Below are 26,747 nucleotides of genomic sequence, written 5' to 3' on the forward strand. Positions count from 1 at the left end.
TGCAGTGATGACCCAGTATGAAAAGCTTAGAGCAGCGCTGGGGGCTTGTGTCTGGCTGGGACTGTGTATTCCTAACTGCAGAGCTTTGTTGAGATGCAAATAACCACCCCCCACCCCACCCCACCCCAAACCCTCCCAAGGAGTAGCGATTTTATATTTGATTTCCTTTTTTTGTTTTGTTTTGTTTTGTTTTGTTTCCCCTTATAAACCCGAACAATGTAGGTGTCTAGTCATATACAGGTCTTAGCAAGAAAGAAAGTTCGAGAAATTCAAGCCGCCATTAAGGTACGTCTGGCTTGCCCAGTTGTAGGGGGCTTTTCATCTCCATGGTTACAGGCTTTTCCTTTGTTTTCCTCCCTTCCCCTACCCTGCAGGTGTCTAGTCACATTCAGGTTCTTGCCAGAAGGAAATCTCGTGATTTTCATTCCAAGCTAAAGGTATGCGCTTTTCTGCTTTTTGGCTTGTGGTTGCTATGCATCTCACTTCCTGTTTTCCATGGTGACTGGTGAATGCCTGGTGCTGGGATTCTCGTAACCTAGTTTCCTTGCATGTGAGAGCTGTTTACATTTCTTTGTGTCTAATCTCTCTGTTTCTCTACTAGCCTCACATTAAACTCAATGTGTGCGTGTGTGTGTGTGTGTGTGTGCGCCTAATAACAATGCAAATGCAGCAGAGAGCTGGTCTTTGATAACTTTTCAGCACAGAAACATGATTTTGTTTTTAACCTTCAAATGTCCACTAAACAGCCCTGGGCTAGGAGAACTTAAGAAAAAAGTCCAGAGACACAAAATTGGTGTAGAAATTATTAAAAAAAAAATTATTTCCAGAATGGTCATGAAATTACTTTTTAAAAATATTGAGAAATTATCAAAATACATCTTTTTCACGTATTTCTCTCCCACCACAGAGAATATTTTCGGCTAGATTTCTTCCACGTTCTTTAATATTGTTTTTTAAGTGAATGGCTCTCGTAATTAAAAGAGAAATTTGAGGAGTGGCCTTAAAAATAAAAAGATGTATCTTAGAGGTGGGAAAACTCTTGATCATACCCATGTTTGTAATTTCATTTATACTTGAGTTTACTTAAAAATATTTTTTACATGTGCCTCATTTTTCATCTCTTAAAATATATTTCATAGCAAAAATGGAGGCATTGATAATTTCTTAAATACCAATTCTCCCTGCTTTCTCCCTTTCTAAAGTTTGCCAGAAAACATACATGACTTACTTTTCTCCTATTTTAAAAATGCAAAGAGATTATAGTTTGCATGGAGGAAGCTTAGTTTATAATAAAAATTAATTTTTAGTCCAAATTGTTGCCTTTCCCATCTACCTTTTTTTGTTCTGTCCTGATATTTTTCTATCCATTAATTAAATTTGTGTTTTTGTTCTAAAAAGAACAGTGTAATTTCACGACACTGAGTGGTGAATACTGGGACCCTACCCAGAGTCCTTCAACTTTTTTGTGTGCACGCAAGGCTGGCTGTGGAATAGGACTAGTGACTAGCAAGGAGCATTTGGTGTGCCCTCTGTAGTGGGCAGCATGCTGGCTCGCTCGCACGTGTGGCTGATGGTGGCTGGCTTTTAGCTGCACTGGCTGAGCAGTTGGAAGACTAAGATAACCTCATAGATCTTGCTTTTTAACCGAAAGTGCAATACTCTCTATATGGATGTACCTACCCCAGTGTTTGCTCAAGTTCTGACTCTGTTTCTAGTTTCTCTGAGCTAACGAATTAATGATGTACAAAGAAGTTTACAGATATCAATTTTGTGTTTCCGTCGGCAATGTTATGAATTGCTCTGTTTCTGCACTGTCTGTGTGGTGCCTGTTGGCTCACGGGAGCCCTGGAACGAAAGCCCTGAGGGATGAATAAAGCTCTCCTGTTCAGGAGGGATCCCTATGGGATATAGGAAGCGCTCTTTTTCTAACTTGGTGATTTTTAAGAATGTTCTTCCATAGGAAACAATTTTGCCATAGCTTTACACATATACCTACGTACAAATGCACAGCTATGTTTGTGTTCTTAAAAAATTTAAAAAAAAAAAAAAAAAAGAAGACTTTCCTCTCCACTTTCAGCCCCGGGGCACTCTCCCTGGGGCAGGCACTAGGAGGAGATGGAAACGGGCAGTAGGATAACAACCGGCTCAGCATTTAAGCTCCAAGAACCACCTTCATCTTATAACCCCTGCCTTCTTCCCTACCACATTATTGTTGGAAAAATGGAATCCTGTGTTTTTGCATAAGCTAATACTAACTGAGTGTGCCAGGCATGGCGTTCCTCGTGGTGGGCAGTTAACAGCCAACCCCCTATTCTGGGAGCTGGCCATTTAAATGGGAGCTGAAATAGAGGACACTTGGGGGAAGTGTTAGCAGGAAGAGCCAAAGGGAAATGGAGAGGGAATTCCAGGGATGAGCCGCATGGAGAATGTACTTTGGAGTTGGGGCATGAGGACGGTAGTTACTGTAATGCAGAGCCTCTGGCATGTTCTCTCATTAGGCTCACTACAAAGTGAGTTCCATTCTTCTGATGCTGAGGAGTAATATTGAGGAAACTGGAGCTCAAAGAGTGTAATTGACTTAGCAAATGTCATCGAGCCTACCTAGTATGTGGTGAAGCCAAGATTTGAATTCAGCTCTTTCTGAATCCTAAATTCCTGCTCTTTCAGATAAGGTTTCATCAAGTAGAGGTGGGAAAAGGTTTTCAAGCAGAAGGCTGTCACCCCTCACATTATCTAGGAGCTGGCCATTCAGCCCTTGCTACCAGCCCTTCACTTAGCTTCACATTTTAACTTTGAGCCATTGGTCAAAATGTGGACCAACACTGTGGGATCGACACTGTGGTGGTCATCAGGAACTCAGGGTGACATGGTCCTGGCCACAGAGCTGCTTTGTCCCCAGTGATGCTCTCCTTAACCTTCCTAGCCAGCCCTTACCCCGGGGTACGGGCTCAGGTCTATTGGTCTTGTAAGACAGGTGTGTCTTATGCTCCATCCACACTTTCCTGTGCAGCTCTGGAGTCCACTAGCACGTTTGTGAGGAGGCAGGGACAGACAACTTCACCAAAGTCATCGTAGGTTCGGGCTGATAGCCATGGTCCTCCTGGCCTCCCACACTAGCTTATGAGATAAGCTCGCAGCAGAAAGTTGAGGTCATCCCCCAAAACAGTTGAAGCCCACTTTCTTGCATCCTTAATAATGTCCTCTTTGGCTATTGCAGTGAATAAAGTTTGAAAAACTATCTGCTTTAAGCAGAAGGAAGAGGAGGTGACTACCTTTCACTCTGTCCCTCCCTGCCTCTGCAGGACGGCTCCTGTGTCCCATTTAAAGCTCGTATTTCTAAGTTCTGTAGTTTCTAAGTTCTTCCATGTTCCTGTGAAGAAAACAGACTCAGAGAGAATGGTCATTCTCATGTCACCTTGACAGATGAGTCATCACAGCTACAAAAGTCAGTCTCTTGAAAATCTTTTGGAATAAGTTCCAAAGGTCAGCTTTATGCTCCTACTAACTACAGTGGTTCTCAAAGTGCTTGTTTGTGGACCAGATCACCTCGAAAGTGTGTAGACTTTCATTTTATTTTAATTTTAGTAAAGAAAATTTGTGCTCGTGAAAGTTTAGGATTTCCACATAGATTTGAACTTGAAAAGTGCAGAAATGATTCCTTAATTCACTCCAGTAACTTTTCATCGAGAACCCAGAGTACTGTAGGCTCTTTCGTAGATGTTGGGCATGTGGAGTTGAATAAGCAGGGTCTGTGTTCTTGGGGAACACTAAACTTTTCTGTTATTTTTCCAAGAGGTCATCTGCAGCCAGGGGGCTTCGCAGTAGAAATTAAACAGGGTAGTGAAAGGAATGATTAATTCTGAGAATGAGAGAATTAAAGAAAGCTTCATGGAGGAGGTGCCCTTAGGACTGAGCATAGAGGGAGGCATGAAATTGCCATAAGATGGAGGGTGTTAGGGGAACCTTGAAGAACACGGTTGGAAACATGCAAAGGGCAACGCGACTGGGTGATCCTGGCAGGAAAGCCCTGGGTCATCCCGATGAGGAGCAAGGATTCATCTGGGAGCCTTGGGGGAGTATGCGGGGGTCCTTCACATTTATGCTTTGGATCGATCTCACCAGCTGTGTTTTGGAGCATAGCCAATAAGAGGGAGGCTGAGCTGGAGGCAGTAAGACTAATCCCCAGGCTGCTATGAGAGTGGGTAGAGGTGCGGAACTGGACCAGGGCCCCACCCACCCCTGGGGCCCTGCTCAGCTGTCCTCCTTGGCTGGTTCCCGCTCCTGTCCACTCTGCCTGCTCTGTGCTCTAACTCGCTGTTTGTAAAGAGTAAGTTATGTTTATAAGTCCTATCCTTATTCTGAAAAGTACAGCAAAACTTTTCAGAAAGATTTTCAATAGCAGCATTAAAAAATTACCTTATTAAAGGTTCAGTTCTCTTAAAGTAATAGTAATTAACTGGGAGTGTGCATCAAAATTAACTATAAAGTTTTTGTTGTTGAATTTTAAATATATGAAAGTTAAATAGTAGAGAGAATGACGTGTTAAACACTCATGTTTTTACTATCCAGAAATGATTATTTTCATTCTGACATATTTCCATTAAGTTTTCTAAAATGAAAGAAATCAAATGGTAAAATGTTATTCTGTACTTTTTCTAAATTCATTTATCCATCTTCCTTCTCCAACCAAAATCAAAGTCAATCTCTCCCACCCTGAATGTCTTTCCTTGTCATTTATTTCCCTGAGAAATCAGATCCAGTGAAAACTCTCTTCTCCTTTTGCCCCTAGATTTTTACCCATTGCCTACCATGAATTTGTATTATGGCCACTGGCACCAATGTGAGACTTTTTCTCTGTACTCTGCAGCAGCCTAAACCAGGGTAGACTTGGCCAACAGTGTGGGATGACCTTGGATACAGACCATGACAGTGAGGGAGAGTTGCAAAGGCAAGAAAATACAGGAGTTGGTTGAAGTAGAGAGGGAATGACGTGAAGGGACGATGACCCAGGAGCAGAGAAACTGGGAGAGCAGAGGGGTCAGCAGATTGTGGTTGAGAGTCAAGAGCCTGGCAAGCTGGACTAGGGGAATAAAAGGCATTTGTGGCCAGAGCATGAGAATTTTGGAAATGAAATATATACATCCAGTATTGTGGGGTGGTTTTTTTTTTTTTTTTTTAATCTTCAAAACAACTGAGCAAAATGTTGAAGCAAGAGTACAAACTGCTGGTGTAGAAGAGAGCTCAGCTTTGAGGGAATCGTTTCTCAGTGACCAGGACGCCATGTGTCGGCCCCTGCCCAGACAGGGTGCTTTGGACCCAGCACTCTGGGGGGGTAGGTATGTGGTAGGTGACCCACACCTTTGTAGCTAGGCCTGATTCTTGTTGTAAAGCAGATGGACCCATGCAGTGACAGTGTGCCAGTAGCTTATAGGTCTATGGAATGTGCATGTGGCACTTCAGGGATGCCGAGTTAGAGATCTCCCTTGGACCTGTGTCACCAGCAGTGTCACCAGCACCAGTTTCACTTATGCCCTCCCTCTCCCTGTTTCCCCTAGTTTAGTCCCTTCCTGGCATCTCCGATTGAATAGTGAGGAGCAGCAGCCGGGTCTGAGGACTAGCTTGCAGCTTTAGGAATTATTCTCTGCTTTGAATATTTCACTCACTATTAATTCTTCAAAAAGTTGCGAACTATTTTTTTTAAGCTCCACGGATTTATTATACCAGCATGTAGAAAGACTGCAAAAGTATTCTCCGTGCATTAAGCAGTCTTTTCTTTCCTACTCAGAGTTCCTGTGTAGAATTGTGCACTCTGAATCTCTTCCTCCAAATGTTCAGTTGTCCTGAGAGGTTGTCCATACCCTGTCCTTCTGTCCCCATTAGCAACAAAAAGGCAGTCCTTTATTTGCTGGTTTCTGAGGCTTGTGGGAGCCACAGCCAGGCTCTGGGGACCATCTTCCTCTTCCTGTGAAGACCGACCAGGCCACTTCTGGTTCACTTCTTGAGTGAGTTTGGGTGAGTGCATGACTTAGGACAAAACTAAGAGGAAAGGGAGTCTTCACTCTGCCCTGAGCTCAGCAGGAATACATCTTAGGCAGCAGACATATTCATGGCAGGCTCTGGACGCGCACTGAAGAAAAGCCAGCACTTGCTGACATTGCACCATCCCAGTAGAGCAGAAAAAGACCTGAGCCTCTCTGATTATGTCCAGTCGTTGGTGACTAATTTACAAGCTGCATGTGCTCCCCTGGGGCCATTTTCTTCATTCTCCCCTTGGTAGCCTCTGTGATTTGATTTCTGGGCAGGTCATTCTTTCCAATCTGCTGTTCCTTCCAATAAGCAGAGAGCTTAAAGTTCAAATTGTTGATTTAATTCTTGTAAGTTCAAGAACTTCACTGGGGAATTGCTAAAGTCCGTACTGCTGAATCATGTGTGTATCCTCACTGATCCATCCGGGAATCAGTCCCTCCACAGGCAAGATGGACATACCTCCCTTCATCCTGTGGTGTTCCCCATGGTCCCCTGAGCCCCTCTGCTCCTTCAGGACTTGGCTGTGAGCAGCACATGGGGCAAAGAAAGCCTGAGCAACAACCCCTTTGTCTATGTTAGCACCAAGACACTTGGCCTTGTCTTGGGTTTGGGAAATGGTACACAGTCTTCTCTGGCATTTCCCAAACTTTGGGGAGTCCTTTTGCATTTATGACATACATGCTTTCTCCTCAAAGATATTTTTATTACCTTATTTTTAATTTAACTGAATTAAAACTAAGATTGGAGACAATTTCTCATGCTTAGATATGATAGAATCTCCCTAACACTGCAGTGATGCAGAGCTCACGATGTGAGCAAGAGCATTGACTGTGCTTCCCTTTCTGTGTGAGCTGGGCCAGGTCTGGATTTTCTTTTTATGGGCAACAGAAACAGCCTCATTCTACATTTTTATCCCTTCGTTGAGAAATCCCATTGTTAATCGGCCTCCAATTTAGATAATGTCCTAGAATAACATTGATCCCAAAGATTGTATAGTGAGGGCCAGGGCTCCTAAGCATTTCAGGTCCTGAGTGAGATCACGTGGACCCCATGGACTGCAGGTTCACCCAGTGGCAAGGCTGTGGGCACTGAGCTGGGTACGTGAAGCAGTCCTGGACTTGGGTGTTGTTATCTCTAATTTATAAATTAGAATGCAGAGCATGGCAAAGTGACTTGCTCAGAGTCACAAGCCTGAAGTTAATCCAGGGCTCTTTACGGGATGTCATGCTACCTCCCCACAGAGTGCCGGCCAAGGATGAAGGTTCATTTCCCCAACTTGGGGTGCTTTGCCTCATTTCCCTCCACTGAGCCCTCTGCATTGCATCTGTGTGTCTGAAGGAGACAGAGAAGATGAGCAGTGGGAGCTGATACTCACCCTGGAGTTTGACGTGAGCCAGGTGCCAGCTTGGGGTCCTCTGGCCTCAGGGGAGATCTGCCTCCTACCCCTTGCTGTCACCTCCCAGAGAAAAAGGGACTGAGATCAGAAGGGTGCCTTCTCCCAAACACCTACATCTGGCGTGAAGCTATCCAAAATCCCTGTCCTCCTGGGAGAGAGTCATCAGGCACACCTATGAGTCTCCCATAATCCTCATCTACAGCCTTTATGATGCTAAGCCCCACATCAGAATTAAAGGAGATGCTATTGACAATTATAATATGCCAAATATAGCTTAGTACATTTAAAAATGAACAATGGTAAAAGCCTTGAACATTTTTTTCTTGGATGTGAATGGGGTCTTTGGCATTTGGGAATACAATAAGATGAATTAATTGCTACTCATTAGGCAGCAAGTCAGGAGAAGTATGAATGTGCCTTCTCTCCTCAGCTTTAGCTATTGCCTGACTGAAATAGCCCCCTTTTGTATTTACTCCTGCCTTCTCTAATAATAAGCAAATTAGAGATCATAGCTAGAAAAAATTCAAGTGCCCTCCATCCTTTCTCCAAAACCAGCATATAGTTTTGTGATGTTTATCTCTTCCATGGGTACAGCTAATAATTGCAGAGGTCATGTGAATCCACATAGTGCAAGATTAGAAACAACATCTGCAAAATTACTTCTTAGGAAAGTATTTTGTGTTTTGTCTTTTTCTGAAAAAGTGATTTTGCAAGCAAATTGGTGTCTTTTCCTTCCTTGCATTATATTTTTATATTGCTGGGAAAAGTATTTTTGGAGGAAAACATTTAATAGCTATCAAAAGTTTTGGAATCCATGGTCATATTCTGACTTTACATATATTTCCTGATGTACTTGGTGGACCTCTATATGAATAAATTAGATTGGAGTCTTATCTTTAAATTCTGAAATGATAGCCCTTGAATAAACTGTTTGGAATATATTGATTTTGTATGCTGTTCATTAAAATTCTATATGTGGAATATAAAGAGTATATGCAAGCATCTGACCTTTTTAAATTATGTTTAAAATTTGTTCATGGTAATGCCTAAAGAGTATGAGATAATTGATTTTGCAGAATAATCAAAAGCTGGTGAAGCCAAATATCTAAATGCAAATTGAACATATTCTTAGAACTTGCATTATTCCATGAATTTTTCCTAATGAAAATTCAAAAACACAGAAGTATGAACAATAGTAGAATTTTTATAGATGTGAAAACTGAAAATAATTTTAAAGTCTAACAGAAACCCAGTGCATGAATTAGGAGTAGACACAGAGTAAAATGCAAGCAGTTATTAAGGTGATATCCTATATTCATAATTATTTGTATCATGGAATAATGTCCAGTGTATATTTTTGAGTAAAAATAGTTATAGAATGAGAGATATTGTGTTATACCTGTAAAATTCTGTATAGACTCATTTGTGTATATATAGTAATTGTTCTAGATGTTTGATCACTCACAGATTAATAAACTCTGTGTGATGGGAAAAAAATATAATCAACAGGTTTCTACCCACCAGCATCCAATATAAAAAATTTTTTAAAAAGCTGGTGAAGCAAGAGACAGAGAGGGAGAACAAGACTCCTATAATGTCCAGACTGATCCCTGAGATGTCTGTAGGTTTTAAGAGCATACCACTCCAGCCATGTGCATTTGTGATCTTGCTGCCTTCCTGTCATGTATATTACATGTAGACATTTTCCAGACATTCATCCATTTCAACCAAAAACAGGAGGCAGTCAGCAGAACAGAGGGTTATAGCAGCAGCCTTGCTCTGCTTCATGAAATATGAAAGCCTGTTTACTTAGTAACCATAACAATTTGAAAGGCTTCAGGCTGAGGAGTTTATGCGTGATACAATGGCAGAGGCGGTGAGACCACTGACAATGTGGTATTCCAGAAACTGGATAGTGAAGAAAGCAGGGTAGGTGATGAGTCAGAGTGCTTTGTTTGCCCCATTCTCAGGTCAGTTGGACCATTTGTTCTTAGCATCAATCTCCTTCCCATCAACAGTCTAGAGACCCACCGTTCCTGCTCAGTAAGTGGTTTCAACCTTGCCGGTCATGGGCTTGTGTTAAGGTTCAATTGGAAAAGGGAGATTTCCCTTTTCTTCTCCCACTCATGAAACATGCAGCTTTTGTAGTCTTAGGGATAGAGGAACTTAAAATCAGTAATAAGGAGTCAATGTAAACTTGTCCAAGCTTTTATCTAGGACGTGTTTTTATTATTCGTGCTCATGTTTACACACACACACACACACACACACTCAGAATGTTTTCTGTGATCTAAGACACCATACAGCATAATTCAGTATTGACTTATTAACAGTTTTTCAAGATAAAACGATGTATTTATCCTTTGTAAATCTCATGCACATTTCAGAAATGTTGATGTAAAAATGCCGTAGAATAGAATTAATACCATGTAGAAGTGTAGCATGTGTTTTTAAATTTATTGACGCTCCCCTTGTTTGGATAAATTACTGCCCTCCTCTTTAGAGTGGGGGCGAGTGGGGAAGGATAAAGTAGAATGTGTAAAAAGTCCAGGATGTTAGACCAGAGTGACAGAGAGGAGCAATTTACTCAGGTCTGACACTTAGAGTTATAATTTTTTCAAAGCCGGGCATGTATCTCTGCGCTGAAAATGACAATTTAGAGATCCTTCCATTGAAATCTCTTTAGCTTGGCATCCTTCCCCGCACTCCCATTTCAGGATAAGTGGGTGTGCAGCCAGGCTCTCCGCTCTGATTTCCAGATATCCCTGCTGGTGCTTATTATCTCCAGGGTTACTTTAGATTTTAAGCAAAAAATTTCGGTCCTTTTAATTTTCAAATATGTATCATAGATAAAGGGGAGATGTTATAAAATTAAATGAGTAGTCAGTAGCTCTACTACAAAAGATAGGAAATCACTGGTGTAGACATTTTAGTCCATTTGCAGAAAATTGCCTATTCTCAAATAGGTAGGTCAAGTAGAAGAACCTCTACTTGAGATAAAACTTCCTTTCCAAACGGCTTTTTCTGTTAGGACAGGCAGCCAAGAGCTGCCTAAATTTTAACATCCTACTGTTTTCTCACTAGTAGGTTTTTTGGTTGTTTTTTTTTTTTTTTTTTTTTTTTTTTTTTGCTATTATGTATCAAGATGTATTTCTTTATGATGGAACTTGCCCTCGTAGCAACAAATACTTTTAGAACCAGAAGAACATACGTTAGAGAATAAAGTGCAACTCTTTATTTTGTAGATGAGGAAAAGTAGAGGGTGTTAAATGATTTGCCCAGTGTAACACAGCTCATTAATGTCAGGCAGGCAGATTTGGAACCGGGTTTCCAGCTCCCTGGCAGGTCGGCCTTTTATGGTCATAGAGCAAGTTGGTGCCATAAATGCAATTGATTTGCTCTGCTGCTTTTGAGCTCTTGTTTTCATTTGGGTACCTGGTAGAGTTCTGGTAATGAGAGAGTCAGACCTTACTTCGTTTACAGAGGAGAGAGATCATATGCTGAAGGTGTGTGACGTAAGCAGCAGGGATAGTTACTATTCCCCTTTCCTGTGTTGACCGATTTCCCTTTCGTAAACATTTAGAAGAACTTTTCAATAAGCCTAGCAAAGGGAAACATTTCAGACAGCTCTTACTAGAATAAAGTGGGTTGTAGAGATGCAGGGAACTCATCTCCGTTTGGACCTGGACTTGGGATTCGTGGGTCGCCCCGCCTGAGCGTGCACAGACACACTCTGCCTTCAGGGAAGCAGAATCGCCCCGTCACCAGCATTTCATAAGCACAGAACTCTCAGGTCTGGGAGAGGTCCCGTGGCGATCTTTTGGACTAGAGCCAAGCCCACAAGCTCTTTTGTAGTTACTCCTCAGATGTATCTGCCAGGCAGGCAAGACGCCTGGGCTGCCATTTTCCGAGCCCCCTGACCTGGGCACCAGAGAAGTCGCAAGGCTTGTTCTGTGCTGAGGAAGGCACCTGTGGTCATACCTGTGCCGTGAACTCAGTTTCAGAGATTGCCTTGAGAGCGTTTATAACCTTCAGTTAGGGGTTAAGTGGCATGGGGGCTGGAGCCCAAAGGGAAACCAGTGAATGTGTGTTGAGTTGGGGAGTTCTTGACAGTGAATGCAGTAGGTGGACGGGAGCCGTGTTTTCTGTCCCTGGATTACCCTCTGAGGGTCAGGCGGGGCAGGGGCCAGCTCAGAGTGGGCCGACTGGCACCGAGATCTGTGTGTAGGGCTCAGTTCAGCTTTAGGGCACATGTACACTCCCAGTCAGCTTATCATAAAATCCCGTCTACTTCAACTTTTGCCTTTTTTCTGACATCCTCAGTATTTGAAATGTTTTAGATCCTTTAAAAAAAAAAAAAAAGGTCCTGGGGAAGCTAGCTTTGGGTTAGGGCATTTGACAGATTAGCTAATGGAGCCTCCACTCAGAGGAATGCCATCTGATAAGGAGATGACAGAGTAGCAAAAGAGTCACACTAGGGTTGCCGGGCCATGCTGTGGGGGCCCAGTAACACCCTGCGGGCTTGCAAGGCCCTCGTGGTGCAGTCAGCTGCAGCAGGGGCCATCGCAGTGTTCTCATGACCTGCGCATCCCTGGAAAGCTGCTGCTGCTTGCGGCTTGTTGGCTTTTCAGTTATGGGTCAGAGAACTACACAAAACATTAAAATTTATGCACGTGTTAGGCTCTTTTTCCTTTTCTTCCTTCCTTTTTTTTTTTTTGGCCCTTTTTCAAGGGTTAATGTAACCTTTTTGTGGTGTTCCAGGCAGTTATAGGTTAAAGCAGGGTCTATACCTTGGGAGCACCTAGTAGATCTTTCCTAGAAGCCCCTAGTAGTAGTTTTGTGGGCTTTGGGTTTTTGGTTTTTTTTTGGGGGGGGGTTAACCCCCTTTGGCCTTGCCTTTGGCACCTCTGCATGTTTCTTCATCACCTTTGGTTGAATCTGTAAACACTGAAGCACCCTCTCAGCTGGAGCTCAGCCAGCGTCTTATCCAGGAGCTGCCTTTGACCTTCCTTGACTGTCTGAGCCCTGAAGGGCAGCTGTGGAGGGCGCCCTTTTTATTTTCATGTCACCATATTGTTCCTGCTTTGATGGCATCCGGGCCCGGAGTATAGATCCTCTACTAGCAACCAGAAGCCTTTCTGTGCCCACCAGGCTCATCACACACCAGGGGTCTGACTGTGTCTCCATCTGTCCTGGGGAAGCCACAGAACCAGCTCGATGGAGCTGGGGTAGTGTTTTGATTGTTGCTGTTGTTGGGTGCCCTTCCTGATAATTGCATTTCTAGATAGCTATCTGGATCGTGCATTCTTCCTAAAATGTGAAAAGAAAGACCCCACACTTTTGTGCATTTTATTGTATCCAAGTATTATGTGTTTGTATACATATAACCCTGCTTTTGTACGCAATCCTTTTAACAAATTGTTTATTATTGTATCCAGGTAACAAGCATGGTAAGTATTTTCACCAAACTGAGTATATTCTATATTTTAGCTGTGCTTGGCAGACTTTTTTGGCTAGCTTTGTGTTATCAGCCTTGGCTTTTCTAGAAAAGACCCATATAGGAAAAGGGGAAACCCCTTACCTGTAGCATCCCCTGTGTTCTTGGCTTTATAAGAACCCATGTAGCCTTAGACTCATGGCGGGGATACCTGAGAAAGCATGCGCCCCGCCAGCATGCTGCTTGGCCCGTCACCCCCTCCGCCCCCACCCACCCGCTGCTTCTGACCTTCCCCCACCAGATGTCGGCCAGAGCTTCCAGGCCTCGCGCCCTAACAGCTCCTGGGACTGTGGCCCCGTGGTGGCCAGCACACACACAGAAAGGGCTCCTGAGCTCTGAGGATTGTTCTACCCCAATCCCCAGCCACACCTCTTCTCTCACCCCTCCTGCCATCAGTTACAACAGGGCCCTTTTTCCCCCTTCCTCCTTGAGTATGTTACGTAATTGGAGAAATCTCCTTCTGGAAGCTGGAAAAATAAACAAATACATTGTCCATCCCCCTCAGAGGCTTTACATTCTGTTAGAAAATGGATTTAATTCTTTAAAAAAAATAAAACAAGCAAAAACACTTTGCCCCACTGGGTATTCTCTGTAAATGTTCAGAGCTGCGGTAGGTTGAGTGTGTTTTAGCCTTCTGGCTGTGTTTATTTATCCATGCATGTTTGCTTTTTTGGCCTCTTTTGTGGCTCTGTATTTTAGTCCATGTGCTCGTGGCTGTGCCTGTTTCACCTATCTGGTAGCCATGCGTTCTGTATTAAGTCGGTGTGTCACTGTCACCTTCAAGGATCAGACTGCAAAGGATAAGGCCCTGCAGCACATGGCGGCCATGTCCTCAGCCCAGATCGTCTCGGCCACTGCCATTCACAACAAGCTGGGGCTGCCTGGGATTCCACGCCCGACCTTCCCGGGGGCGCCAGGGGTAAGTCATGAGCCCAGTGCGATAATGACAGCTGCTGGGGTTGGGGTTTGTTCAGCCCTCCACCTGGCATTTGTCACTTGGGTCAGGTGTGCCAGAGGCCAAGGACCACCTGATGGTGAACCAATGCTGGGTGTAGAGTGGTGAAAGAAAGAAGGGGAGGGAGCTGGGATTAGAGAGAAGGAGAGGAAGAGTGAGGGATGGTGGGAGAGGAGGAAAGGAGGAGAAGAGAGAAAGAGGAGAGGGGAGAAAGCAGAAAGGGAGGAAGAGGAAGAAATCCTTAGTCCCTGAAGACACAAAGTTAAATCCTGGTGCCTTTCTGGTTGTGATCTGCCTCTTCTGCTCTCTTTATCTTTTTCCTGGCCCTTGGTCTCTGTCCCTCTGTCTTTAGGGTCACTTTAAGGCACCTAGCCACTGAAGGGATATAAGGTGTTGTATTAACATTTTCATTTTGGCCTTCTCCAGGGCTGAAAAGCATTTTTACAATCTCATTTGATCCTCACAGTAATCTTAAAGACTTATTATTATTATTGCCATTTTGCAGATGAGAAAGCTGAGGTTATTTAGTAGCAAAACCAGAATTTAGGTGACTTGATCATAGTTGAATGGATAGTGATGTCAGGATTCAAACCCAGGGCTGCGTGACTCCAAAGGCTGCTTTTCCCTCTCCGGCAGGCAGCACAAGCATCAGGGAAGCTCCCAGGAAAGAAGATGCCTGTGTTGCCTCTCAGAGCTTCTGGCTACCTTTTTTTTTTATTAAGCGATGAGGGTCTTGCTGTGTTGCCCAGGCTGGACTTGAACTCCTGGGCTCAAGTGATCCTCCTGCCTTAGCCTCCCGGGTAGCTGGGACCATAGACACCGCCGTGCCTGTTTCTGGCCATCCTGTTCTAGCTTTGTCCTCTGCCCTGCTGGGCCTTCAGTGCCATGGAGGCAGAATATTACACAGGGAGTGCTTCAGAACAGAGGGGGAAGAGGAAGATGGGTGGGTGCTTGGACAAAACAGTCCTTCGAAATATTTGTGAACCTCCCACAGTACGCCCAGAGCTCTGTTAGGTGTCCGGAGAACGCTGAAGAGCTGCTGCCTGCCCCTGCCCTCGGGGGCATTTTCAGGACAGAATATCTCAGGGGAGCCCTGGGTACCAGGGGTGTGGGGTGTGATCTTGTGCATAGTGCTGACCCCATTTGCACTCGGGGAAGGTGATTCTGGTGGGTGACGGGAACCTGCGGTCCATTAGCAAGGTTGCGATGCCTACACATCCTGAACTGTGCTTTGAAAGTAAACTCATAATCCTGAGGCCTTTGCATTTTGCCTTCCAGTTCTGGCCGGGAATGATCCAAACAGGGCAGCCAGGATCCTCACAAGAGTAAGTCTGAAGAAGGGCTGGCACTGACAACAAGGGGCTGGTCACAGCCCATACTGGGGCAAGTTCTCCTAGCACCAGGCCGTCCTGGGGCTTGGAGGAGAAAGGAGGGTTACACGGAGATCCCGGAAGTCATCCCCCTCTTACTGAGGCCAATGGCAGGAGAGAGACTGACCTCTCAGATCCAAGAGGGGAGTACGCGCCTGACTCCCACCTTAAGTATTTGCAGTCATTCAGCTGGAAAGAGGAAGTGGGTCCCTGTCCCTTCGTGGGGTTCGAGGCAGAGCCTGGGGTCTTCCCAGCCTGAGAGTGGTCCATGGAGGTGATCCTATAGCCTGTTCCATCCCGGCTTTCCCTGGGGTGGGAGGCTGATAGAAAATGCTGCTGGTGCCGTGTGGGCAAGGGGAGAAAGCTCAGTAAACCTGAACAGAAGGGCAATTTGGGGATAGAAGTAGAAAGGGAATCCTGCCTATATGTTGTCAAAAGAACTGGAACTATTTGGCCTGGAGAAGGAGAGCCTGAAGCATGTCCCACCCCTTGCCTGGAAATGGTGACAGCTGACCTCAGTCTCTGCAGGGACTGAGAGAGGTAGATGTCACAGCACATGGAAGTCAGGCTGACATCTGTCCAGCTCGTCCCACTGAACTGTCAGCGGGGTTGGTGGTTGATCCCTAGTGTGCTCCTGGCCGCTGTCAATTGGACAGAGCAACTGCCTGTGCCTGGGGTAGAGCTCCACCTGGGACGTGCTACCACCTGCAGGAAGGGGACGCGGTGGTGGGGACCTCCCACAGGGAGGCCACAGCCGGGCTTGGGTAATAGCTGCTGCTCTGGATGCAGTTCTGACTCTGTCCACCTCTCTGTCCCCAGCGTCAAGCCCTTCGTGCAGCAGGCCTACCCCATCCAACCAGCGGTCACGGCCCCCATTCCAGGTGAGTCTCCCTGGGACTCCCCCTTGGGGGCTCAGCCCCTTGCAACTGACAACTGGGCCTGTCGCTTTGTCTCCAGAGTGGGAGATGCTCGTCTTTGTCACAGCCACACAGCTCCCTTGACTTGCAGGATGTGAACACCCCCTTGCCATCCTGCCCTCCTTACTTATATCAGGGGTTAGTTTGGGAGGGCCACGGGGGTGTCCCTGCTAGGTCCCAATGCCCTTCAGTTATCTCCCAGGAGCTCGTAAGTCAGGTATTTAAAGAAATAGGAGGCCTGATCACTTTCACTTTTGAGACATCGATCATCCCTAGAAAGGGAAGTTGCTGTGGCTCCTTCCTCATCTTAAACTGGCAGAATTGGGCAGTCCAAGTCTTGAAGGCAGATATATGGCTTTATTCACCTTTCTTAGATAAGTAGATTTCAATTCCTAGTACCCTTTCTTTAAAGGAGAGCTTACATGGAAACCCCAAGTAGAAAGCACAAGTCTGGCCTGCCCACCAGTCCCTCCCCACCAGACACTCCCCCCACCCCACACACAGTTACTCAGTTACACTGCTCAGGTTACAGTACGAAAGTCACTGCTCTTCACTGTAGGTTCTGTAGACTGAAAATGCATTCTCACATTGCTCTCTGCTCCAAAGCCATGGAGCATTCTGGAAGAATATTCTCTAGTGCTGGTGACTGTAGTCTTAAGAAAGGAGGTGGACAAACACAAGACGTGCATGCACATCAAGGGCTCTTGGGAAGTCTTTGGAAGCCTACACTGCGGGCTCCTCAGTCCTTCCTGGCTTCCAGCTGGAAGTGATTCCAGCTGTGCCCCCTTGACTGAGATTAGATATCCTCATGCCACAGTCCTGAACCTTAGTGGCATAGGTGGCTTTATGAGGAATACATGCATTGTGCTTATCTGGCCGGTCACTGTCTCTGGGATCCTTGGCCAGAACGCCACTACCACCTCCCTGAGTTTACCCCCAGATGCCAGAGAGGGACCTCCTGGCCTTTCCTGCAGGGTCACCATAGAGCCCTGCCCTGGTCTTGGCCTTAGGCCTGAGGGGAGGCAAGGGGAGGCAAGGAGAGGCCAGGTTTTAAGGTGACGATTGGTCTTTCAGGGTTTGAGCCTGCGTCAGCCCCAGCTCCCTCAGTCCCCGCCTGGCAGGGTCGATCCATTGGCACAACCAAGCTTCGCCTGGTGGAATTTTCAGCTTTTCTCGAACAGCAGCGAGACCCAGACTCGGTGAGTGTGCCCAGAGAGGTGTGTCTGGAATCCAGGATTTGCTTCCCATTCCTGTTTACCTTCTCACTCCTCTGTCTTATGTCTTTTTCCCCTGTCTTCATACCTGAAAAATACCCTGTGTGAGAACAGACCTGGGAAAGATACCCAAGCAAAAAGGTATTAGCAAGAACATAGAACTTCAGAGCTTCAGAGCTGGCTCTGAAGTGAAGCAGGATCTCACTCTGTCTGTGCTAGAGTGCAGTGGTACGATCACAGCTCAAGTGATCCTCCCATCTCAGCCTCCCAAGTAGCTGGGACTACAGGAGTGCACCACCGCACCTGGCTACTTTTAAAATTTTTTGTGGAAACAAGGTCTCACTATGTTGCTCAGGCTGTTCTCAAACTCCTGGGCTCAGGCAATCTTCCCACCTCGGCCTCCTAAAGTGCGTGTGCCACCGTGCCAGGCTGGTAACATTTATTGAATCCTGCTAGTGGCTGGTACTGTGCAAAGTTATTTGGATATACGATCATATTTTATCCTTGCAAAAATCCTGTGAGGTTAGGAACTGTCTAATAGATGAGGAAACAGGTTAAATAACTTCCCCAAAGTCACGCAGTTAGTGTCAGATGGAGTAGAGCTTCAAACTCAAGTCTTTAAAACTCCGCAGCCTAAACATTTAGCCGTTATGCCATACTGCCTTTCCAAACCTGTTTCCTCAAGATAGCAAGTTGTTCTTAAGAAGTAACAAAGTGGTATTTGAACAGTTAGACGTAGAATGCAATGCATTATAATGTCATAAATACCAGTAACACTGGCATCTGGACTCTGTTTGTCATTTTCTTCTTTTCCTCCTCCCCCCACCCCATCTTGTACCCATCGTCCCATTGTTTCCCAGCCAGGCATTTCACGTACATATGTGATCCTCCCTTCTTTCCCACCCGGCAAGCCCCGTACCCTTTCTTCACACCCACTCCTTGGCTGTGAGTGTGAGCGCTGCATCTGCGTGTGGGTGAGCAGCCCAAGGCAAGGCGGAAGGAATCCTGAGTTCGTCTCTGGGATCCGTACAAACTCCTCTCCACGTCCTGCACCTCACCCCATCCCACCCACCTCAGGGGCTTCCCGAAGCACAGAGGTCCCATGCTCTCCGTGTGTTGCCTGCCTTGCTGTCATTCGGTTATCAGGAAAAAGTGTCACCAACGACTTCACAGTCTGTGGCAAATAACTGAGATACCGAACAGTTGGAGGTGACCTCTCCCAGGAGTGTTTGACCTTTAGCCCAGTGGAAAGTGGAAAGCCTGGGTGGGTGGGGGAGGTGCCCTGGGCGGAGGGGCTTGACCAGGCATCGCGAGAATGGAGACGGGGAACCCAGGGGTAGCCCACTGATGTCCTTCTCCACGAATTGTGAACTCTGGAAGCTGGCAGAAAAATAGAGCTGCTTCAGAATTAGGGGGAAAAGTATATAAATTGGGCCCATCAGAACAGGTACAAGAAAATGGGGCTGCTGAGACCAGGGAAGAGAAGGCGGCCCAGGGGATGACTCTTCTGAGTAGCTGAGCAGTTTTACAAGAAGAGTCAGTGTGGCAGATTAAATCTGTGCATCTCAGGGGCATTAGAACAACACAGAAAAATTACCCTCCTGGTTCTGCGTTCCCTGTTCTTTCTGGGACATGTACATGGTTCTTTGGTTGAGGGCTGGGCTTTGGCCCAGATGATGCTTCTGCTTCCTGCCACTTGTCTTTGTGTGACACCTCATTCACAGAGTACTTTGTCGTTGGTCCTTTCATTCTGTCCTCATGGTGCCCCATGCGATAGGTTTTGTTTCCCCATTTTGCAGATGGAGACAGTGAGGGCCCAGACATATTAAAGACTTACTCAGGATATTTAGTCAGTAAGCAGAGGAGCCAGGAGCCCCAGATCTATGTCAGTGGACTCTTTTCACTGCTGTGAAACACCACCTCCCAGTTCTGAAGGTCTCTTGAATTATCTGTTATCTGAGTATCTCGTGTGTGAGCAAATCTTTCTCTTTCCGTGTGACCTTTTTTTTTTGTTTTGTTTTAAGGAACAGAGCTCCAAGGTAGTAGGAGACAAAAGCCCTAGGATGAATTTTATTTCCCTGTTTGAAACAATAAGGGATATTTTATCACAATTAAAAACTTTTCTTTAAATTAAAGAGGACTATGGCTGGGTGCGATGGCTCACGCCTGTAATCCTGGTGCTCTGGGAGGCTGAGGCAGGAGGATTGCTTGAGGCCAAGAGTTCGAATCCCTGTCTCTACAAAAAATGGAAAATTTAGCTGGATGTGGTGGCATGCACCTGTAGTCCCAGCTACTTGGGAGGCTGAGGCAGGAGGATCACTTGAGCCCAGGAGTTGGAGGTTGCAGTGAACTGTGATGATGCCACTGCACTGTAGCTCCGGTGACAGAGCAAGACTCTTGTCTCAAAATAAATAAATGAATGAATGAGTGAAATGAAATACAGATGACTGTGGTAGCCCCCTCATTGTTACTGTGCTTTCCAGTTATGGGCCTGTTAGGGCCTACAATGCCCAGTTACTTCTCTTTGTTGCTCTTGGTATTTGCTGGGCTAATCACTGATGGACTCATCCAGCTCATTCTCAACATTCACAGTCACCAAGTAATTACAGAAGATGTCATCGCAAAGTGTTGAGACTACAAGGAAGGACAATACTGAATGTTGTGGATGAGGGAGCAGGGAACAGGGCAGGATTCCTTGAGGAAATAATCCTTGCACTGAGAGGTAGAAGACTGGTGGGGAAAGAATAAGAGAGAAGAATATTCCAGAGGTGATGGGCCTGAAGTATATATAGCAGTAAAGGAGATTGGTGACTATTTTAGGAATGCCAGGGCCCACCAAGTCCCCAGATTAGAGGCCAGATAGATAGATATAGATATAGATAGATATGTATGTTTAGGATTACACATAGTAATCTGAATGGTTCAACTGGATTTGGCTGATTACTATTGAATTAAAAAGTTTGGCTACATAGATTAGACCCCAACCTGTGACTTCAAAGACCCTGAAATAAATGGAAGGCCTGGTGTGAGTCAGTACTCTTGGACTCTTGGAGAAAATAATTATATTTTAGGGAGTATGAGTTGGGGATGGGAGAGATGGGGGTTCATTCAATAAGTACCCATTGAGCACCTACTCCGTGCTGTTAGCTGAAACACATGAGTTAGGGATTCAGTGGTGAGTGAAACTAAGTTCTTATGAAGTCCACCCTGTTGGAGAAGACAAACGAGAACCACCCAAAGAACTGTATGTGCACTGTGTCAGGGGATGCCAAGTGCTCATGCGGACTCATGGTCCTTCCTCACAATTAAAAGTTACTGGCTCTTTAGATTAAAAATGCATAATTTTAGAAAATAATAATACTCCCTAACATATATGTTGCTGTTTCTGGCTTGTAATATGATAGTAAATGATGTCCATTAGATATTGTCAACCAGAGCTCTGTCACTTTTGTGAAATTATTTTGTTTAACCTCAGTCTCCATTGTTGATGTCACATCAGATATTCTTATGTTATTAATATGGACAGTCTCTTTGCAGTTAAACACAAATGAGTTTAATGTATACAAATGAACGTGTGGCAGCGTGCAAATAGGGTGTATATTTGCTGTTACATTTCAACCTCTAGAAATGTGGAAATGTGAAGGCCTAAAGAATACTTCTTGTGCTAGAGGCAAAAAATGGTGGTTGAGGAATTGAAATGGTGGAGAATTAACAAAAGTATTCAAAGGATTCGACAATGTCTCAAGCACTAGTCTCTCAAATTATATAACATGTGCTTTATCGGGCAAACACGAAATGCTGTTACAATCAAGATATAATGGTACTTCAGGACTAAGGTTACACTGAAAAATTTGTACCATGTGTATGGTTTCTTTGGCTCATAAGACCAAAAGCCTTCTCAGAAGACTTCTGAAATTTTACTACATTTTGTTCCAATGATAGGAAAATTAAGCCTTCTAAAATAAATTCAGCTGGTGTATTTTAACAAGTTTGAGTATGCTGTGCTTAAAATTTAACATCAGATATTAAGCATGTTAATTTGATAAGGAAACCAACAATGTGACCAATAACTAAAGAGCCTTAAACAAATTAAACTTTGCATTTGGATTTTCCAAATCTTTGCTACATACAGATATGTACAGACATTTCCCCTGCTTTGTAAGGGCTTAGGCTCATGGGGATCGTGAGGTTGTAAGATACTGTTAGTAGAAAAGAGAATTTATACGTAGTGCTGACAAAAACAAAAAGTAGCCAGATGCTAGTGCTAGCTATTTTTCATTAGTGATTTCTTTAATCTTTACCTTAAGACAGCAGCTGTATGAGGTAGGTAGTTCTGTTCCCTTCTACAGAGGATGCTTGGAGAGATTGCTGTCTTACAATAGCTGCAGCAAGCTTTGAACCTCAGTCTGTCTGCCTGAACCATCTCCTAAGAGGAGATGAGACTCAATTGCATACTTAGGTAGCAACAAAGCCAAGAGAAGAACCTGGTTTGCCACCTCCTCACTCTAGGGTTGTCTTCTGTAGAAGCAACAATTCTCGAAATTTACTCTTTGGTAAATTTCACCATGACTCACCACATGTCACTCTTGCTGCTACTTAAGAATTCTTCACCACTCCACCACTCCTAGCAGTAGTGGTACCAGTAGCAGTGAAGGTCAACATTTATTAGGCGTTATGTGCCAACACTGTGCATTATCTTTTTCAGTCCTTATGAAGTAGCTTGCCTCGTATTTCATAGCCATCTGACATTGGAAATGGGATTCAGATCCAGGTCTGCTGACCGTACATCCTGAGATTGTGACCAAAAGGCCGTATGGTCCATTTGTATCTGATGAGTAGTCTGTTTCTGTAGCCCAAGGCTGTAAGGAACTAATGGGAGAATAGTCAGGGGGTACACGCCCCCTGCTGTCTCTGCATCACGTGCAAAGCAGACGGCAGCTTCCCGAGTTGGTAGTTGTTTATGTTGGTGGAGAACCAGCAAGTCAGTCCCTCTGTTACCTTTGGCTCTGCTAGAAGCTAAGAGAAAAACAGCAGAGGGTGAAGAAAGGAAGGAAGAGTATAAAAAACAAAGGCTATTTTAGAAGTGGTTAGTAAGGCTTGGAAATATACTTTCTACATGATTTCAATGTTGCATGTCAAAGGACTTCGAGTGTTAAGTGCAAGATCCTCCACCCAGGGTGGGCTATTTAAAAAGGCCTGAAATCAGGACTTAGTTTCTGGAGGCCAAGTTAGGCAGCTGCTGCTTTACACGTATGAAAACCTGTCCTTGCTGAGCTGTCAGCTGAATCCTGTAAGTGCACAGGGAGTGGTTTTCCTGATAAAGACTGGAGTGGTTCCCCTACCCCAATCCCGGGCCACAACTGGTTCCTGCAGCCCCCAGAGCGCAGCCACATCTCTCCCCACAGCTGGCAAGTCCCCCCTGCTCAGACTTCTCAGGCTCGGCTGTGTGTCTTGACGCCTGCCATGGTCTGGGCCTCACCGTGAACAGCAGCCGTAAGCAGGGAGAGAGTGCAGGAGCGGTTTACTTAGGCAGGAGTTGCACAACTGGGGAAGGAGAGACTTTGGGATGGAGAGGAAGAGGCAGGGAGATTATTCTCTTCAGATTCTCTTTAGATTTTGCAGAAACACTGTCTTGTGGAAGAAAAAGAAAATTGCTGTGATACGGAACAGGAACAAACCTGAATAGGGAAGGCACATCTCAGCTGAACATAGAAAACTCCTCTATATAATACAGCAATAATGATCGTCACCAGCACTTATGTGCTGTATTATAAGCGCTCTGTGCCAAGGATTTTGACACAGGTACTGTTATTATGTCCAGTCTAGAAGTCAAGGAACTGTGGCTCAGAAGTGTTAAGTAACATTATCAAGATCCACTGCCAAGAATGGTGACCGTGCCAAGGTTTGGCTCCACTCTCCTTAACCACTTCACTGTACTTTTGAAGGAATAAAGACATTATTCAAAAATAAAAACAGCTGCCTCCAAACTATGAGCTCCCCGAGCAAGGCTGAATGTTGCAGGCCCCTTCACATTGGGTAGAAAGTTGGGCTGGATTTTCTCTGAGTTCCTTTTGCAACCCATGGTTCTGTGATTCTGCTCAGAGTTCGGGGCAAGGAGTTCTCACTTGTACTTTAGAATGCATCTTCTATCATGTTCTAGTGGCATCATCTCCCAGTGGAGAGGACTAATATTTAAATTCTTACCAGCTGTGTGAGATTATGGGCAAATTATTTCACAGCTCAGCCTCAATTTTCGGTCTATAAAGTGGACATAATAGAATTATTCTCTCACTGTGATAAGACATTTAGTAATGTTCCTGGACATAGTGAGCACCCCACAAATTTGTTTTGAACCTGAATGTCTTATAGTAATGTAATAGGAAATCAGGCCACAGAGCTGGACAGGGACCAGGCTTGGGAGTTTGTGCTCACTGGGTGACTGGACTCTATTGAAATTCAGGTAGGAGCCAGAATATTTTTAAATTAATTTTTAAAATTAATTAACTTTATAAATTCATGTAGTTGAAATTTATAAGCATAAAAGAATGGGAGATTTCCCTTCCTTCTAATTCCTGTCCCACCCCTAAGTAGATAACCACAGTTAACTACTTTCTTGTGACTTTTTGTAGCGATTTTTATGCACGTACAGTGTGATATGAATGTATATTCTCCCACCCCATGCCCCGTTTTAAAGAGAGGATGTCATCCAGTGTGTGCTTCCAGAAGATGATGGCTGCAGCAGCTGGGAGGATGGGCTGGAGCTAGGGACACATGCTTTTGGTCCAGGTGATGGGTGACGAGGACCAAGCCAGGGCAGGGCAGTGGCTGAGGGCTTGTGGTCGGGCATGGCAGAGGGAAGAGATGTTGTGGAGATAAAATTAAAAGGCCATGAGGGTTAATTAACTGTGAGAGGAAGAGGATAGATGGAAATGTGACTAAGCTTTTGAGACTGAGGTTGCTGATATAATTTGAAGTCATAGATCCAAGGAGGAAGCAGAATTGCTAAGAACTGCCTTGGTGATAATGCTTTGTCTTTCCATCCTCAGAATAAACTTATTGAAACAGGTATTGGGGTCAGGTGTGGTGGCTCACGGCTGTAATCCCAGCACATTGGGAGGCCGAAGTGGGAGGATCACTTGAGGCCCAAGTTCGAGACCGACCTAGGCAACATAGCGAGACCTCATCACTACAAAAAAATTAAAAAATTAGCCAGGCATGGTGGCACACACCTGTAGTCCCAGCTACTCAAGGATGCTGAGGATGGCTTGAGCCCAGGAGTTTGAGGCTACAGCGAGCTATGATTGTGCCACTGTACTCCAGGCTGGTCAACAGAGCAAGACTCTGTCTGTAGTAGTAGTAGTAGTAGTAGTAGTAGTAGTAGTAGTAGTAGTAAGTATTGTTTAGAAACAGAGTGGTTTAAAGAGTTGAAGTAACTTAGCCTGGGACCTGGCTACTAGATGACAGGGTTGACTCTTTGAACTTTGTCCAAATTGAAAGCCTATAGCTTGAGCAATTTATGGGAAAGTAACCACAACAACCATCATTCCGGGAGATCTTATCATTTGTGAAGTGCTTTCCTATGGCCTCTCTCAGTGTGTGAGAGAATGATGTTGACCCACTACCTGGGGGAGTGAGGAGGGCAGGGAATGTTCTCAGTTCACAGATGGACATTTGGAGAAAGAGGCAAGTGAGGATGCTGATTTGGGCTCCAGGAGAGGAGAGGATTTGTGAATAGTGGCCTCAGCTTTGGCTGTGGCAGCACCTCAGCCGGAAGCAGGGAGTTTTGCTGTCTGGCCCTTGTCTTTATTTCTCAGTGCCTGGATCTGTCCAGAAACCTGGGGCCCCCTGAGTGTGGGGTGGGCGTCAGCAGTCTTCATAGCCTGGGGGTGGGGCTAGCTAGAGGTCTCCCCTAGTTAGGGACAGGCCTCTGGTCCAGCCTGTGCTAAAGGTCTGCAAATACATCCTGCAGATAACCTGATTCTTTTCCGTAAAGACAGTAGGTCATATGTGGGCCCAAGGTGATTTAATTTCATGTCTTTATGGCTTCTTTCAAAAGCTAAATTCGCAGATCAACGAGAATTCCTTTGTCAGACCACAGATGCTGACTTGGTTTGGAAAAGTGACCAGAGCAGCTCTAAGGAAATATGACATTGATGAGCCTGGAGAAGAAAGAAGAGAGGGTGGTTGTGTACGGGGATTAGATTGGAGAAATAAGATCAAAAGCAAGTTTCAGTTCTAGATTGTATCCTGGCAGGATGGTTCTGGAGAAGCTTCCGAGCCCTGCATTGGCTGCTGGGGCAGTTGCTACGTCTTTGGTTGGGGAATGGCTGTTTGGGCAGATCTAGTTTCTGGTCCTTCAGAAAAGAGGCTCCTTTTCTCCCCTAGTTCAGGGCTTACATATGGCTCTCATTATAGTAAACCAGCACACCAGCATCTATGCTGCTTTCTGTGGCCTGCACAGACCTTTCACACTGACCCGTGGAGCTAGGCCAGCAGTCATTCCCTGTGTTCAAATGAGGAAGGTAAGGCCCAGAAATGTTAAGCAACTTGCCTCAGGCCACACAGTTCCAAAACAGCAGAGCCTAGATTCTAACCCATGTGTCGTTAATGTGCCCATCACATGCTTAGAATAAATGGACAGAAAGTCCATTTAGTCTTCCGGGTTTTTGGAAGAACACTACAGCTAGTCTGATGGTTGTCTGTGCCCAGTTTTGGTGCTTCTACCAGGTCTTTCTGTTTTCCCAAGCATGGTCTTCTAGTAGGGCACGGGAGACGGAATGTCTCCCAGTGCAGGTGGGTGCAGAGCTGCCACAAGGCCATCTGTCCCCAGCGCGCACCCTCCCGCAGCAGCGGCCCGTCTGCTAGTGCTAGGTGGTGTATGCTCAGTGTCTCTGAGCTGCTCCAGGCACTCGTCTTCTTTCTTCATTAGCATTTGGGGAGGAGGCAATTGAAAGCATCTGGAAATCCGGGTTTTATAGACGTTTCATAGAGACCCAGCCAGGCTCCATCTGCTTTCCTTGGCAGGTTGGCGCCCTTACCCGCCTGCCTTCCCAGTTGCTCACTCAGCTGGTGGGCCTCTCAGCTGTACCTCTGTGGGGCAGGCATTCTTTTCTAAGACAGCCACAGCCCCTCTGGAGATGGTGGCAGAAGTGGGAGGTAGGGAGGGTGCATCCCGGTGTGAGATCCTAGGAGCAAGGACTCACTGGCTCCTTGGTCGCAATGATGGTTCTTCTGGGAAGAGCACAGGGCGAGGGATGAAAGGTACCTGGGGGCCAGGTGGCCAGGACAGGGCTAGTGCCCCGAGCAGTTAGCTGAGGAGCAAGCTCAGTTCAGATTCACTTTCTCCCAGGCAGGAGCACTGGGCAAGCCCC

At 45.4% G+C, this 26,747-nt stretch overlaps 1 protein-coding gene across 5 annotated transcripts in view; it reads left to right on the top strand.

Moving 5' to 3' along the window:
- Nucleotides 1–26,747, top strand: part of TEAD1 (TEA domain transcription factor 1) — a 240,853-nt gene that overhangs the window by 179,076 nt on the left and 35,030 nt on the right. For 2 of the 5 annotated variants that reach the window (XM_045557552.1, XM_045557555.1), the window contains exons 4-10: nucleotides 223–285; nucleotides 375–437; nucleotides 12,862–12,873; nucleotides 13,705–13,839; nucleotides 15,154–15,200; nucleotides 16,065–16,126; nucleotides 17,237–17,361. In XM_045557552.1, coding sequence (XP_045413508.1) covers nucleotides 223–285; nucleotides 375–437; nucleotides 12,862–12,873; nucleotides 13,705–13,839; nucleotides 15,154–15,200; nucleotides 16,065–16,126; nucleotides 17,237–17,361 — 507 coding nt within the window. The remainder of the gene's footprint in view (nucleotides 1–222; nucleotides 286–374; nucleotides 438–12,861; nucleotides 12,874–13,704; nucleotides 13,840–15,153; nucleotides 15,201–16,064; nucleotides 16,127–17,236; nucleotides 17,362–26,747) is intronic. The other 3 variants (XM_045557553.1, XM_045557551.1, XM_045557554.1) reach the window with 3 other exon arrangements.

This window comes from Lemur catta, chromosome 7 (assembly GCF_020740605.2).
Source record: "Lemur catta isolate mLemCat1 chromosome 7, mLemCat1.pri, whole genome shotgun sequence".
NCBI classification, from domain to species: Eukaryota; Metazoa; Chordata; class Mammalia; order Primates; family Lemuridae; genus Lemur; species Lemur catta.